This window comes from Tenrec ecaudatus, chromosome 10 (assembly GCF_050624435.1).
Source record: "Tenrec ecaudatus isolate mTenEca1 chromosome 10, mTenEca1.hap1, whole genome shotgun sequence".
Lineage (NCBI taxonomy): Eukaryota > Metazoa > Chordata > Mammalia > Afrosoricida > Tenrecidae > Tenrec > Tenrec ecaudatus.
Window position 1 is genome coordinate 36,841,667 of NC_134539.1, and position 16,778 is coordinate 36,858,444.

Below are 16,778 nucleotides of genomic sequence, written 5' to 3' on the forward strand. Positions count from 1 at the left end.
GGGGGGTGTCACTGAGGAGCTGACAAGGCCTCTGTACCTGGGGAGCATGATGGAGCTCACTGCATTAGCTGGAGACCAGAGACGATGTACTGTAAAGCGCTCAGGATACACGAGCATATGCGAGTGTTTGCCCTCTTGCTGTTAGATGCCCCCAAAGCTCCAAACTCACTGCCAGCGAATTGACTTCAACTCATGGCGACCCTGCTGCAGGACGGGGTGAACCTGCCCCAGCGGGTTTCAGAGCCTGTAACTCTTTAAGGGAGTAGACAGACTCATCTGTCTCCCGAGATGTGACCGGTGGTTTCGAACTGCTGACCCTTTGAGAAAGCTGCCCAATGCACAACCACTACCAGGGCTCCTTCCATGTGAACACAAGCTTATTGTCAAGGACTTAGAAATTATCATCAGCCAAGAAAAATCACAGAACCACACCCCTAGAGAAAGTACTGTGTGGTGGATTTCCTTCAAACACAACCAATGATGACTTGGCTGGTGTCACATGGTCAAGAAGGGACAGCCGTGGAACCTGTAAGCTAACTCCAAAGCTGACCCTCTGTCCCTGGGCATTTGTGTCATTGCTTCTTGATGCTAAGATGCTCACCGTGTGAGTAAATAACTCAGTCCTGAGACATTGAAGATCTGCTTTCTGTTTTAAAAGGCATGTGGACTTCTATAAGGAGCTCTGGTGGGGTAGTGGATTTCCTGTTGGACTGCTATCCACAAGGTCAGCAGTTCGAAAATCACCAGAGGCTCCAAGGGAGAAAGATGAGGCTCTTTGCTCCCGTAAAGATGTGCAGTCTCAGAAACTCACAGGGGCATGTCTACTCTGCCCTATAGGGTTATAATGAGTTGGAATCGACTTGATGGCAGTGAGTTTGTTTTCTCAGTTTTTGTGATTCTCTGTATCTTCAATTTCAGAGAGGAACTCAAGCTTGTAGAGGCCTGAGACTTCAGGTGGAGGCCAGCGAGCCTTCCTCTGCCCCCAGATTGTCAGTCACTTGCCGGGAGCAGACACCTGGAATAGGAGAAGTGGGTGTTTTTCAGCTAGGTCTTCCCCCTTCCAGTGACCCGGAAAGACAGGCTACCTTGGTGCTTTCAGGATCCACAGCGAGCCGTCGGCGGTGGTGTGCCCCGTGATTGACGTGATCGACTGGGACACCTTCGAGTACCTGGGGAATGCCGGGGAGCCCCAGATCGGCGGCTTTGACTGGAGGCTGGTGTTCACATGGCACACGGTCCCCGAGAGGGAGAGGATACGGATGAAGTCCCCCATTGATGTCATCAGGTCAGGGGCAACTTCTCGGTGACTTTGAGCGTGCCTCCTGGCATCTGACTTAGCTGCCAGTAATGGCCTTCGGAAGATGGTAGCCCTTGGCCCTTTGGAGCTGGTGGGTGAGTGAGCAGAGGGCTGACGGGGGCCTGTTGCTATCATCCCTGAGGTGGTGACGTAATGTTCTTTCCTATTCCTCCTCTTCCAAGTTCAGATCCAACTGGGAGACAGGGAGGAGCCAGTCTAGGTCAGGGCTTTAGCCTCGCAGCTGTTGTACAGAAACAGAGATGCTGGCTTAGTTCTGCATCCACTGTCTGCCAATGGGCTCCGAATTCCTCCATGCGTCCTGCTGTTGAGATGATGCCCTGTTGGCCAGTGGCGGAGATAAGAAACTACAGTGATGGGCAGGGCCAAGCCATGGGAGGAGGGAACTGAAGGTAGGCAGGAGGGTTTGGGAGCTTCCCCTGAGCTGTGCTGGCTTATGCTAGATGCCAGATGATGCGTGTCTTGGAAGACGTCGAGTGTGGGCACGGGCCCCAGGGGGCCACTTTGCAGTCTTCCAGGTCAGAAATCGGTGGCTGGGACCAGGTGGTGGAGGAGAGGATGGAGATAAGAGGATGGAGAGGATGGGTGGGAAGAATGGAGCAGGACAGCGGCCATTGGTAAAGCACGTAGAGCACATTCCGTCCACCCTCCCTAGATGGATGTGGAGCCTGGGCCACCGCGTAGGAAGGATCTTATACAAGGTCACCAATCCAGCCTGCCATGCCCCCTCTTCCCGCCATACACACCCTCAACGACTTTGTGACCAAGGATTCTTCCTCTCTGACAGTGTCTCTGGGCTTCACTGCCCTCATCTGAGAAATATGTCTGCTCATGTCTACCCGGCCTACTTTCCCGAGTCTATGGATGGACATGTGGGAAAATACGTTTTCCTTCCTCCTCCTTTTCTAAGTCTGCTGGATTTGCTCTTGGGTAGCTGCTGCCCCTTTGATTTCAAATGGTTGGTGGTTCAATTCAACCCACTGCTGTGGAGTCGATTCTGATGCACCGCAGCCCTATAGGGCAGAGTAGAACCGACTTTAGATCTCTGTAAGAGTCGACAGCCTCATCTTTGTCCTACAGAGCAGCTGGTGGATTCAAACCACTGATCTTGTGGGTAGCAGCTCAGTGAGTGGCTCCCTACACTACCACCTCCCTCGTATTAGTGTTTCCCTTATAGATCTGCCTGTTTGGCAGAAAACAGCCATAGGGTGGGCTCATTTCTAGACCTACAGAATGATTAAGGGCTGCAGTCTTTCAGGGGTCCCATCAACCCCTTCCACCAATCTGGCCTAAGAAATCAGGGTTTCTGGGCGTGGCCATAGCCTCCATCGCCAGACCTTGGCCCTGCTCTGGGGGAATGTGGCCTCTCTCTCTCTCCTCTCATCCCATCCTCTCTGCTTCTGAGAGTGAAAGGGTTTCTTTCGCCCACAGCCCTTGCTCACTGGCTTCCCTTGGCCCTCCAGACCCCAGCTTCTCCAGACCTTTACTCTCCACTCCCTGCCCCTGCTCACTCTGTGTTCCCACAGGCTCCAAGGTACCGTGTTCTTATTCTGTAATTGCCCATGAGCCTCTTTAGGACAGGACAGGGACGGTGGGGATACTTCTGTGCCCCCAGCTTCCGCGTGGTGCCTGGCACAGGGTAGGCATTCAGGGCCCGGTGAAAGGTGGCTGGGTGGAGCAGGGACCGTGTGGCAGGCTGCCAGGGCAGTCAGCTGTGGTGGTGTTTGCTGCTGGAAATCTGCCCCTCGTTCTTACCTAGGTCTCCAACAATGGCTGGCGGGCTGTTTGCTGTGAGTAAGAGATATTTTGAATATCTGGGCTCTTATGACACAGGCATGGAAGTTTGGGGAGGCGAAAACCTCGAGTTCTCCTTCAGGGTAAGTATCCCTGTCTTCTTTTGCACTCCTTCTCAGTCTGTCACCTCTCTCTCTCTCTCTCTCTCTCTCTCTCTCTCTCTCTCTCTCTCTTTCTCTCACACGCACGCACACATGCACACACACGCACGCACGCACACATGGATGTGCTGTGACGGGCGCTGGAGTTTTCCTGCGTCGTGGCGGTTTGTCCAGTGATACTGGGAGTTGATAGTGCTACATCCACCTACAAGTACAATGCTTGCCTCACACTGGCTTTTACAACAATGTGTATTTAATAAAACTGAAGTTGGTAAGGGCGTTGGTTGGGAGTCACCTTGTTTTCCCTTTCTGCAGAGGGGAGGAACTGAGGCTCAGAGAGGGTAAGCCACCTGCCCGGGGTCGCACAGTGCCTTGGTGGTGGACACTGAGTTAGGACACAGGCTCCTGCCTCCTGAGCCTGTCTTCTGGAGCCTTCACTGGATTCCCCTTCGGTTAGCCTGCTTATGAGCACAACACCTTCCATACTCTGACACCCCTGAGAATGTTTGGGACGTGTGCTAAGGAGACAGACTTGTAGGAGTGGGCTCCGGAGAGCCAGCTTGGATAGATAAGGGCCATGGCCCAGGAATCTGATTTTTGTAACAAGCTGCTGCTGCTGCAGAACAAGGCTGCCGGCATTTCAGGGGGCTTTCTGGTTAGCAGAATAAGTCTCAAAACCATATGTAAGCATTCATGCTTTTCAATCAAAAATTAAATTTCAAAATAATATTTGGTGTGATTTCCTCCTTCATAAAATGCTGACAGAGAGGAATCTGGCGTCCCCCCAGGACTCGAGTTGCCCCCGATAAGTCCCAGAGGCTAGATTTAGGCTCGAATCTCTGGGACACTGAGGTGCTCATGGCTGTTGGCCCCAGCATGAGACAACCCCGCTGCCTCCACCTGCTGGGTCTTGGGGTGTGCTTTTAATGGTCCTCTGCCTCTTCCCTAGGTGTCAGGCTGCTCTGCCTGCCTCTAGAAGCTCTTCTTCCCCTTCCAAACTTCTCTTCTTCCTGTGCTTTCCTCTCCCCCGGCTAGGAGAACAGGTAACGAGGACATGGGTTCTGGGCCCGCTGGCCCTCTGTGGGCAACGTGCATGGGCTGTGCAGTGCATGGGCTTGGGGCACTGGTTCCGATGGCCTCGGTGTTTTGCAGGTTCTCTTGGGTTTGCCCTGCATGCTGTGCCATGCACGTGTGGGGTCAGTGGTCTCCTACCTGAGGAAGGTTCATCTGCTGGCAGTGTTGCCCGAACCGTCCCTGTGCCCACCCTGTCCTCAGGGCAGCCCACGCCCTGCCGCTCAGCCCAGCCCCTCCCCTCCCCTCCCTTCTTCTCCTCTGTGTGCAGATCTGGCAGTGTGGGGGCACCCTGGAGACACACCCTTGTTCTCATGTGGGCCACGTTTTCCCCAAGAACGCCCCCTACTCCCGCAACAAGGCTCTGGCCAACACTGTCCGCGCAGCCGAAGTCTGGATGGATGGGTACAAAGAACTCTACTACCATCGCAACCCTGCAGCCCGCCTGGTGAGTCCGTCCCCAGCCCACCGGCTCCCCCAACCAAAGCTCTGGATGCCGGCCTCCGCCGGAGCTGCTCTCTTTCCAGAAATAGAGCCACGATGGACGTTCATGATACAAGTCTGGGGAAAGTTTATTCCAATAATAATGACAATAAAGCAACAGAGCTGGCCACTGGTGCCTCGGCCCGTGTTAGGCGCGCCTGCCGTTCTAGCTGTATGTCGGGTATTTCCGCCCTGTGGCCTCGCTTATGCCCCCTGGAACAGACCGGCCACCGGCCGGCTCCCTCTTCCAAACGGAGGTCCTCGTGCTGCCTCCATTCCCGACAGAGAACTGGTCAGTGGGCCCTCCAGCTCTGCCGTTGCGCTGCACAGGTTGTAGCAGGCCAGCCTCCCACTCACGAGGGTGAACCTTGCCCAGCCTGTCTGACCCAGGGTGCCCCCTGGGTGCTGCGCCTTCAGCTTTGCAGTGTGCCCTCTAGGCTGTGGCCCTGGCTACCTGCCCCATGGGGAGCATCATCAGGCCAGGCTCTGTCCGTCCACATGCTGCTTCTCTCCAGGGCTAGTTACTCTTGTCCACCCTGGAGACTTGTTCTGCCCCTGTCTGGGCAATGGGGGGAGGTGGGGGCGGGGAGCACTGTGAAGTGACCCTACCTCTTGTCCCCCAGAAGGCATGGGCTTCTGATGCCAAGAATCCGCTGTCCCTGCAGAGCCCAGCTCTGCCTGCCAGGTACGCTGTGGCAGCCTGTCCCTGGGGCAGCGGTGCCTGCTTTCCCTGTATTTGTGTAACTGGAGGGGCAAGACAAGCATATCTGCTCCAAGACCTCTTGATGGGAACATCTTTCCTGAATCCCTGCTCTGGAGCCTTACAGAATAGCTAGAGAATTCCACGGAAGAGAAAATCAAGACTCGGGGAGAGAGTGTTGAAGAACAGGCTTGAGAAACCCCTTGGCTTGGGTAGGTAGGTCCCCATCTCAGCGTGTCCACTCCGTGTGCCTCTCATGCTGCCCTGCAGAGCCGGACAGTCTCAACCTGCCCCTGCCCCCTGGGACCCCTAGGTATCCCTCAGCGCCCTCTATTGTGCCCAAGGATTCAGGGTGTCCACGCCTGCTCTTCTCTGCCATCTTGGCCGAACCCCTCAGTGCCCTGTTTCTGAGATTCCCTCAAAATAATATGGTGGAGGGTCACCAGCTACGAGGGGGAATTCAACATATTTGCGGAAAATGAAATGAGAAGACAATGGGATATCCCCCACGCATTTCTTGAAGCCCCTTCACCTACCTTTTGCATGGTTGCCAAGGACCAGGTGCTGAAATCCAACTGTGATGAAAGCTGGGGGGCAATGACTCATCAGAGGAAGGGCCCCTAGGAAGTGGGAGAACAGGGAATTGTATTGAGGTTGTTCAATATCCTTGCCATTTCATTACCTTTGAACCTCTCAAACACAGTAGTAGAACACAGGGGAGGGGCTGTTCATATGAACATATGCTTCACTTAAGTGCTTGACAGTCCTTCTTCCTTGTTTTGTCCAGAAAACACAGCGTCCACACGTATGTCTTGTTGCAGCATTTTGCTCATTCCTCCTAAGTGAGGGGGACCCCCCAAAAAACAGAAATTTCCCCCTGAAGCTATATATTTAAATTTTTTAACAAAACACCTGTATCACCTTCAAATAACTCTCCACCACACTGAATGCATTTGTCAAATCCACTCTTGGAAACATGTTTCCAACTGGTCAGTTTGGATGGCCGCAGCACCTCCCTCGTTTTTATCTTCACCTCTTCTATGTCCTCAAATCACTGTCCTTTCATGGCCCTCCATTCGAGAAAACAAAAAAACTTGCCTGGAGCACAGTCAGGTGGGTAAGGTGCGTGGGGCAAAGAGAGGCATGCTATTTTATGCCCCAAACTGGCGCACTGAGATGGCTGCGTGAGCAGGTGCACTGGCGTGGTGGCAAACCCAGTCCCCCGTCTGCCACAAGCCAGGCCTTTTTTGTTACACACTGTCAGGCAATCTTTCAGAACCTCTAAATAGAAAGCTTGATTAATAACAGTCTGACCTGGAGGAACGAACTCCAAATGTGCTATGAGTCAACATTTTCATACATTGGGGAACTTGGGACATCCAGAACGAGGTTTGTCATCTATCCACATTTCACCTTTTTTGAAATGAGAAAACCAATCGTACACTTGAGTTTTTTCCACAGCACTGTCCTTGTAAGCTGTGTTCAACATCACGACAGTTTCTGCAGCATCTTCCCTGAGCCGGAAACAAAGTTTCACAGCCACACGCTGTTCTCTTAAATTGGCCATCATAAAACAACAACAAAAAAAAAGTTTGAGTGAAACTGCTTTTATGAAAAAATTCACTGTAACCATAGAGAATCTTCCTGGGTGATGCCACTGGGTGCACTAATTCAGAGTGAGTTGCTTGGTGCTCGACTAACGGGGGGTAGAATGTGTATGATGAAATCTCTGCCTAGCTGTGCTTTTTTTCTGTGTTTTCTTTGGGGGGGTACCCCCTCATATTTCAGTATATGGAGCAGAGGAGGTTTTTCACTCATGCTTCCATCTGGAATGCATACTGCTTGCCTGTGTTCGAGAGCGAATGTTCAAGTTTCATAGTAAAGCAGGAGGCCTTGGCACACACGTAGCTTACGTTTTGCTGGTGGGGGGTCAGATGCTCACATGCTCACTGATGACACACAGATCCAGAGTATGCAGCCTGCCCAGGCCTTGGCTCCCTGACCCCAATGCAGGTGCCATGTCCTCCCCCCTCACACACCTTTCTGTAGAGGAAGCACCTGGCAGTGTGGTTGCTTGTGTTACTACCACCCGGGGAGAGTGCTGTTACCTTTGACCTTACTTCACGTACTGTGCTTCGTAAGTGCCTGTTGAGTGAATGCACAACAGCATGGATGAAGGGAGGGCTTAGGGAGGAGGCACCCGTGTGTGCTGTCAGGTCTTACCGGTGTGTTGTGTTCTCAGGAGTCCTATGGGGACGTGACTGAGAGGAGGAAGCTCCGTGAAAGACTCCAGTGTAAGGACTTCAAGTGGTACTTGGATACCATCTACCCAGAACTGCACGTGCCTGAAGACCGACCTGGCTTTTTTGGGATGGTGAGCAAGGCGGGTTGTGGGGGCAGGGAGTTGCCTGGCTTCCAGGTCTGAGCGACAAATCCTGGGTCAGGAAGTCCCCCTTCCTCAGGGCTGCTACCCTCCTCCTTCCATCAGTCCTCCTCCCACCAGTCCTTCCTTCTCCCAGGAATGCTGGGTCTTTGGTCAAGTGTAAATCTTCTCCTTTGTGGCTGAGGAGACCAAGGCTTCCTTGAAGCTGTTCTCTTCCAGCTGCACGTCATCACGTGCCTTCCCCCCCACCCCATGAGTGCTCCCCAGCCTAGGCATCTACAAGGCAGCGTAGAGATAGGAGTGTGGCATCTGGTCTTTCAGGAAACAGGAAAGCTGTGTGCCTGGTGAGGGGAACCAGGATGTCTTGCTTTTTTTGCTTGGAGCATCTTGTTGGCCCGCAGCCTGGCGTCCCATGCTGGACAGCTTCGCTAAAGCCGACACTCTTTGTGGAAGTGCTCCAGCCCGCGCAGAGGCAGATAGTGAGTACAAAGAGTCCTGGCCCTGAGATGCGCCACCCCACCCTCCCACTTTTTTTTTTCTTCACTTTTGAGGCAAATCCGTGGCAGCATGTCGTTTCCCTCTGATACACTTTGGTGTCTATGTAAAATTCAGACGCTTCTATAATTGCAGAGAGTCATTATCATACCCAATCCAATGAGATTAATTTCTTCGTGTCCTAGAGATATCTAACTCTTCCTCGGTTTCTGCCGACTGCTATCTGGCTAGTTTGCATAGCAATCTCACCAGCTCACACACATGATAGTTCACGGTCCTCTCTGTTGTGTGCTATTGGAGTAGAAAGCCTCACCATGCTCCTGCAGAGTGGCTGGTGGTTCTGAACGGTTAACCTTACGGTTAACAGCCCATCACGTACCCCACCACACCACCAGGGCTCCGGACGGTGTGTCTCTTGCCATCTGAAGCACTCGACCTTTTGCCGAGCTGCCGATGTGTGGGTGTGCAGGCATTGGCTGTCCTGCAGGGGGACATACATTCAGGATCCCGTGTTTGTTTCCTGGCCTCCATATTTCCTTAAAGTGGAAGTAAGGCCTTTAACGCGAAAGGTTTGATTAAGGATGAACTCCTGGGTGTGTGCTCTGTCCTGTCAGGGGCTTGGTGGTGTGAAGACTGACCACTGAGTCAGGAACCATCCGCCTGCCCCACCCAGTATCAAGTTTTCCACCAGCTTTCCCCATAAGGTTTTTAGTAGACATCGATAATCACACCCTAGATTCATTACTTTGACTAGAGTTGCCAACTGGTGACTTGTTTCTGATTCTCTCACTTCTTCCACACTCATCAGCTGGGATTCCTTTGTGAGAAAGAACACCCCTCATTCACTAGGGCAGTTTGATGAGCCACGTCATTCAGAATGTCCTTAGGAAAGGCAGGACACATCAGTAAGTCTTTCTCTTAACTGGCCAATTTTCAGACAAAAAGTAGGTAATTGAATCTCCTTAACTACATCTTCCAAACACCAAACCAAGCCCACTGCCTCTGAGTCAGCACTGACTCCTCAGGACCCTGCTCACAGGGTGTCTGGGGCTGCATCTCTTTGGGAAACAGACACCGAATCTTTCTCCAGGGAGCCGCTGATAGCTTTGAACTGCTGGCCTTGTGATTAGCAGTCCAGTGCTGAACCCTTAGTGCCATCAAGACTCTAACCTGGGTATGGTGGGTTGTTTGGGGGTTTGGATTTTTCCATTTAGAGCCCTCAGTAAACTCTTTCAGTCTGTTGTTTGTTTTGATGCTTAATTGGTCATGGGAGTGTCTACATGCTGGCTTCTGTGACCCTTGACCCCATTTTAATGGCTTTTATCACGTCCTGATTTCTAGCCGATTGTGCCACGTTCCTCTTGGACATGCCCTACTGCTCATCCTAGAAGACCTGCTCCTTTAGTGGGAAGCCCCGCCCCTTTAGTGGGCAGCCCCGCCCCTTTGGTGGGCAGCCCGCCCCTTTAGTGGGCAGCCCCGCCCCTTTGGTGGGCAGCGGCACTCACAGATCCCGGCCTGGTACAGAGTGCTTTTTGCTCGGGCTGCCCGGTGCTTCTGGCTTGTGCTGGCCAACAACTTAGCCTCAGACCAACAGGGTGGCGACCTTCTCCAGTTGCTGGGTCCATTCCGCACCACAGCCACCCCGTGTGACCGCACTGCCCCACAGGGCTTGCTGGGTTGTCATCTTCTGGGAGCAAGTCACCACTGGGTGGTCTAAGCCACCCACTGTAGCAGCCAGGCCCTCACCTGCTGCTCCGCCAGGGCTGCTCGGCTCTGTTCATTTACACGTTGAAGCAGTGATGTGTGCACCCTCTTGGGTTCGATGAAATGATATGTTTTTGTTCTTGTATTACTGTAGCTACAGAATGAAGAGCTGAAAGAACTCTGCTTCGACTATAACCCTCCCTCAGAGAGTCAGATCTTGGGCAACTTTGTGCTTTTGTACCGCTGTCACGGGAGGGGCCAGAACCAGGTAGGTGCTGCCTGGGGGGAGCCCCGAGCTCCCTTAGCTCAGGGGATGATTGGTGTGGCTGAAAGAGGGAGATGAGCTGCCAAGCCACAGGCTATTTCTTAACTGCATGCATATTACAGGCCCAAAGAGAAATAGAAAAAGAATGGGGAGGTGAGCATGCCTTCCCGATGCCCGAGATCTTTTCTTCCCATCTTAAAAAAAGTTACATTTTATATTTTAATTTATATCCATGTAGATTAATTTTATAAGTAATAACTAATTATAGTAATAAAATTATATTGTACATTGCAGTGTGTATTGCATAAAACAATTTTATTAATTAATACAATTATATTGTAATTTATATTTAATATTATAACATGTATTTATGTAAATTGCTTTTGTTAAATTAATGTTATTAATACAAATGATATTGTAATTTATATGTACAAAACTCCTGTCGTAAATGAGGTGCAGGTTTACAGAGCAGAGCCCCAGTTTCACATCCAACCTGGCCCACACATTGGGTCAGCTCATCGATCACAGTCCTGGGGTTCCGGGGTCCTTGCCTCCTTTCCTCGCCCTCTGACTCAGTCCTTGGGCAGCCTGGCTGCACCTTTGCTCTCAAGTGATTGATGACTCTCCCACGAGCAGGGGGCTCAGTTTCGGCCTGAGGACAAGGGCCCTGCTCTCAGGGACCCCACTAGACTCTAGTCAACCAATAAGCCTGATCTCTAACATGATTTTGTGTGTGGGGAGACTGCTAGGCTGCCCACACTCTCGAGACCCGAGGCCCCGTCCAGTAACCCCCTTTCTCAGTGGTTGCTCTGTTCTCAGTTCTTCGAGTACACGTCCCAGAATGAGATCCGCTACAATGCCCAGCAGCCCGAGGCCTGCGTGTCTGTGACCTCGGGGTCAGATCTGCTCACCATGGAGTTCTGCATGGACACGCCCCCCCAGGACCAGAAGTTCCTCTTGCAGGAGGTGAGTGGTCAGGGCCGTTGCCCCTTGCTGGCCGTCAAGGCCCTGTAAAGTTGCGTGTGATGTCAGACACCCTTTCTGTCGTGGGAGCAGGTCTGGGAGGCTGGGTGGCCCTGTCTGGGGCTCTGTGAGACCTCTCGGGTGGCAGAGCACCCGAGCTGGCCAAGGTGTTAGACTCCCACAGCCTCCATCCAGCCTCAGTCTCGGGGAACTTCCTCCCTGCCTCGCCCCTCCCTTCCAGGCTGCTCTGTGCCTCTTGCGCCTCGAGCTGCTGACCTCGTGCAGACCCCTGGTAGAGGAAGTGGGCTCCGTCAACATGTCAGGGCGGGTGGAGCCTCAGTGCCCCAGCCCTGAGGAAGGGAGGGCGCCCAGGGGGAGCTGATGGTTCATGCACCTGCTGCTAACCAGCCCTTGGCGGTTTGGGCCCACCCTGTGGCGTCTTGGAAGAAAAGCTTGGAGCCCCTTCCAGACACGCAGCCCTGGACAACCCGGTGGAGCACAGTCCTGGTCCTCTGGCTGCGCAGCTGGGTGGGAAGTCACCTTGGTCCAATGCCACTGGATCCTTGACCACGAGACGGCCCACACCACAGCTGGAGCTCAGCGGGACTCAGCTTAGGGGCGTTTCCGAGGAGGGCCTTGCCGCGTGTCGCCGTGACTCTGTCTGCTGTCTTTTGTAGGATGGCACGCTGTTTCACGTCCAGACCAAGAAATGCGTTCAGGCCCAGGGGGACGTGGTCGCCGACAGCTTCATGCCGCTCCTCCATGACTGCACGGACTCCAAGCTTCAGAAGTGGTTCTTCCGGGAGCGCATGCTGTGAGGGTGCTGAGGAGCCTGGCACCTCGCGGTGCAATTTGTGAAGGGGAGGTGGGGTCTAGCAAAAATGTGAATCATGCAGATTTACAAAACTTCAAAACTGCTACAAAAGACCTGCTTTTCCAGGTAGAATTCTAAAATCTATTAACTTGATAGAAAGGATCAGAACCTTAGAATATTTTTTCGACCCAGATGTGTGTTTTGACCGCTGGGCCCTTTAGCCCCGCCAACAGAGAGCCGTGGACTGAAGGTTGGTGTGGGTGAGCACCCCAGGGACGAAGCTGTCGGCAGAGGCGGCCATTCCTGCCCTCAGCTCTGCCGCGTCAACTGCTCATACCTCAGACGTTGCGTGAGATTGTTCTCACCGTGAGAGCGTTGTATGCATTCGTTCAGGCCGTTGGGCTATTTCAAGTTAATTTAATAAAAATCACGGTTTGCGTCTGTGTTGCTGCTGTCATCCAGACGCCGGCTACTGCTTTTCATGGGAGCCAGAGGGCACCCACCAGAGGCCCTGTCCTGGGGGAGCAGCGTGACGGGTGCTGCTGTCAGCCCCACCGCTGAGATGTGGCTGATTGCTTTTGGCGGGTGCCACCGTGACTGGAAGGAGCCCTAGGGGCATCGGTGAAGCACCACTGCCGACTGACGCGGGCAGGGAAGACGGACTTCTAACCCAGGCAGCTGTGCTGCGGGGGAGGCCCTGGGCATCTGCTCCCATCAGAGGACGGCCCGGCAACCCCTCCGGGAGGCGAAATGGACTAGACAGCACCTAACAGTAGCCACTCTGACTTTAAAGCACGCTCACATCGTTCTTACACATGATAGTGTCGGGAGAGATGCGACGCTCTGGGAAACTTGGGCTTCACACGGCTGTCTGTCACCGTTGGTCGTCTGTTAGGTTCTGTGTGGCAGTGGCTCTGCTGTCCTTCCCACAGTGCTGATTCCTCAGTGATACCAGGTCAACCCTGGGGATTTTCTATTGGGGGGGGGGGGGAAGGATGGACCTGAGACCATGCCGGATTGTTGGCAACCAGTCAGCTATAAGAAATGAAGGCACATGATGCAGGTGATAAAAAGCCGTCAACCTGGGTCTCAGGGTTGTCTTTTGAACCGCATTTTCCTCCTTGAGAGGAGTGCGCTGCAACCGGGGACAGCTTGTTGCGAGGTGCTGCTGAGTCCGTTCCATCGCAAAGCAGCCCGTGCGCAGCCGCAGGACAGCCTGGCCCGGTGCCGTCGCAGCCTGTGTTATATGTGCGCCGTCGTGCCAGCCGCCTTCCGCTTTTTCACCCAACCAGGCCTGATGTCCTGTCAGGCATGGCCTCTCCTCAGGACACGTCACAACTGCATGAGATGACGTCTCCTTATCCTTGTTTCTAAAGAGCATTCTGGGCGTCCTTCCCAAACAGATCTCCATGTCCCTCTGTCTGTCCATGGTCCTTTCCCGATTGCTCACCAACCCCATCATTCAAAGGCCTTGCTTCCTCTGCCTGAGCCGTTGCTGCCCACAAACACCTCCAGCTGGCCTGGCCAGGATCAATGGGACGCATTTCAATCGCTCTGTACTTTAATTTCTCCCTCAATCAAACACGGCGCTGGCATGCTCACAGGGTGGCTGCAGGGACTCAGTCCCACAGAGAGGTGCCAGACACAGCGGGCACCTCATATGCCTGCCGCTGTTTTCGTGAATAAGGGCCCTGGTGGCACCATGGTTAGGCAGTTTACTGCGCATGGCAGGGTTGATGGTTTGAATCCAGCCAGCGGCTCCACGAGAGTGCATCCTGGTGATCGGCTCCTCTAACGAGGGCAGCCCAGAAAGCCCGCGGGGCAGCCGCACTCTGTCACGTGCACCTTCGACGGTGCCCAACAGCGGTGCTTTTCATGACTGCCCTGCATAATGTTTAAAGTACCGCGAACATCAGTCAGTGATTATTCAATGTGGGAAACAGATCCTTCCCTCACGATTGGGTGTGGCTTGAGAACAGGCCCAGGTGGTGTGTGGAGAGTCTCACCTCACCTGTGGAAGCTGAGCGGGTTCCTGGCCTCCACCTAACTCACTGGGAGGTGTGGGTCAGCCCCTACTCTCACACTGGGGGCATCCTGGGGGCCCACCCTCGCCCCTCGCCGATAGCATGTCATTTTTCATCTGCAGCCTGGGGGTAAGATGCGCTCTGGCGCTCCACATGACAGCAGGAGGCCGTTGTGCCAAGCTTTCTCCCACTATGCTCTCAGGCTCTCCCTCCCTTCAGTTTCCAACGACACGTTCCCCAGGGCTGAGCCCTCACTGACGGCCTCCGGGCAGCCAGGTTTCTTCCAGCAGTCTGTAGTGGTGCTTGGCAGCGAACTGCCAGGTTGGTGGCTCCGTCCCACCAGCGAGTCCATTGGAGAAAGAGCTGGTGACCAGCTTCCATAAAGACGGGTTTAGAAACCCGTGTGGGCATCAGCTCTGCTCTGTCGTGCGGGTTCACTGTTGACGTCGACTCTGTGGCACCCCACCAACCGTAACGCTCCTCAGACCCAGTTTCTGGTGTCTGTTACACAGCAGCATCTCGCTTCCAGTACCGAGTCCCGGTTAGTTTTCTGTTTCGGTGACCACAGACTCAGAGGCCCGAGGAGCGGCTGCTGATGCCTTCGGCTCCACGTGGAGGCAGGTCCCCGCCGACGGGAGAAGTGAGCCGCCCTGTCATGAGAGGACCACGTGGCTAACACCTGAGGGTCTCTGCGGGTCTCTCCCCATGACTGAGTGGTCCACTCTCCTGGAAACGAGACTCATCACGCGGCCAGTGCATGAACGGGAGCCTGGGACCCCTGCCCCTGTCTTTGGCTCCTTTAGAAGACAGCTTGGCATTTCCCAGAACCTGGATCTTCATCCCATGACAAGCTCCCCCATGCCTGTTGGGAAGGACTCACTTTATTTATATGGGTCAAGTCTGGATTTCTTTCTGGGCTGCCTATCTGTTAGACCCTGGCCCTAACCAGCTAGCTGCCCTGGCCTCCTATGAACAGGGCCCTTCCGCACTTGACCTGCACACAAATCACTCGGTCAAACATGACAAGGTGTCGGCGTCTGGCCAGGGTGGTGGGGTGGGGCTGGCGTTCGGCCATTTCTCAAGCTCTCAGGGGATGCTGCTGCTGGTTGTTGGGACATGGTCACTCGCTGTCACCGAGTGGATCCGGGTCATAAGAACCCTGTAGGACAGAGGAGAACTGCCCTTGCAGAACTGCTGACCTCTGACCTTGGTAGTTAGCAGCCCAGCCCAATGCACCATATTTAAAGTAGCAAGATGCGAAAACACAAAACCAAAATCACTGCCGTCGAGTCGATGCTGACTCACAGCGACCCTGGAGGGCAGGATAGAACTGCCCCGGTGGATTACTGAGACTGTAACAGACGGGAGTGGAGCCCCATCTTTGCTCCACAAGACACTAACGGGAGAGGGACCAAAGCTGGTTGGGTAGCCCTGGGTGTCTTGCTCTCCCTCCCCACTAGGAGGCGCTGCCAGCTCAGTGAATAAGACCAGGCTTTCCTTCAGGTGTGGAAAAGCTCCAGGTGGCCGGTGGGAAGGTGCCCAGGGATCACCTAAGGCTGAAGGTAGTGGACTGGGACGGCGGCCGGTGAGGGAGGGGTGCGCCCCAGATCGCAGGGCGTTAGGATGGCATTTTCTAGATCAGCACCCATCGCTCCATTAGCAGCCAGTGTGCTACATTTCGCTCCGGTATTTCGTTTTTTCCTGTAGTGTCACAGTAATGTATATTTTAAGCGTATCTTCAAAAACGAGCTTTTGGAGGTTTCCGCATATCATTCTTGGAGTCTCTGGTGGTGCACATGGTTAAGTGCTCAATTACCAGTCTAAAGGTTGGCAGTTGGAGCCCACCCAGCAGTCCTCAGAAGAAAGGCCAGGGCCCTGAAAGTCCTGCGGGCAACTCTGTGCCGCACACATCTGGGCTTCCAGGGCCCTGGACAGCGACTGACAGCGACATGCAAAACTACACAGTCAAAGGATTTTTTGTCCTGATACGTCCCGTGGCTTGGGATGAGTGAGGTGGTAAATCCTGACACCTCACAGGCTCTCCTGACGTTGGTGGGATTGGATACACCCAGATTTCTCATGTGTATCCCAGCTCAGAGGAGTCTTTTCCATGATTACCATTTTGTTTGATCCAAAGAGGACAACGGAACCCCTAGGAGTGAGGTTTGCTGCCTCCTGTGTATATAAATTTAAAAACCCCAAACTCACTGCCATCGAGGTGATGCTGACTCAGCGGCCCTGTAAGACAGGGACATGTGTCCCTGTGAGCTGCTGAGAGTGTGATTCCACGGGAGCAGGCGCTCCGTCTTTCCCGCTAGTCTCCTGTGTGCAGCTGCGGCTTACAATAATACGGAGCCCTGGTGGCATAGGGGTTAAGTGTTGGGCTGCTAACCGTGAGGTCAGCAGTTTGAAACCACCAGCTGCTCCATGGGAGAAAGATGAGGCTTTCAGCTGTAAAGAGCTAGTCTTGGGCAGTTTCACCCTGTCTGTAGGGTTGCTATGAGTTGGAATTGGCTCAAGGGCAGTGAGTTTATTTGTAAGAATCATACCACAAAGCTTATACTGTACCAAGCATTTTGTAACAGCTGATTTAATTCTTAAAACACCGGTGAGATAGGAGCTATTCTGTCCTCCCCTCCTCCTTCCCTTTAAAGGCGAGGCCTCTG

The 16,778-nt window shown here is 53.6% G+C and overlaps 1 protein-coding gene across 1 annotated transcript in view; it reads left to right on the forward strand.

Annotated features, from left to right (window-relative positions):
* GALNT12 (polypeptide N-acetylgalactosaminyltransferase 12) overlaps window positions 1-12,513 on the forward strand; it is a 30,127-nt gene extending 17,614 nt beyond the window's left edge. Inside the window, exons 4-10 of the mRNA XM_075558991.1 lie at window positions 1,100-1,285; window positions 3,075-3,192; window positions 4,553-4,729; window positions 7,707-7,838; window positions 10,201-10,314; window positions 11,131-11,277; window positions 11,952-12,513. Of these exons, the coding sequence (XP_075415106.1) occupies window positions 1,100-1,285; window positions 3,075-3,192; window positions 4,553-4,729; window positions 7,707-7,838; window positions 10,201-10,314; window positions 11,131-11,277; window positions 11,952-12,092 (1,015 nt within the window). The 3' untranslated portion in view covers window positions 12,093-12,513. The remainder of the gene's footprint in view (window positions 1-1,099; window positions 1,286-3,074; window positions 3,193-4,552; window positions 4,730-7,706; window positions 7,839-10,200; window positions 10,315-11,130; window positions 11,278-11,951) is intronic.
* The last annotated feature ends 4,265 nt before the right edge of the window (window positions 12,514-16,778 follow it).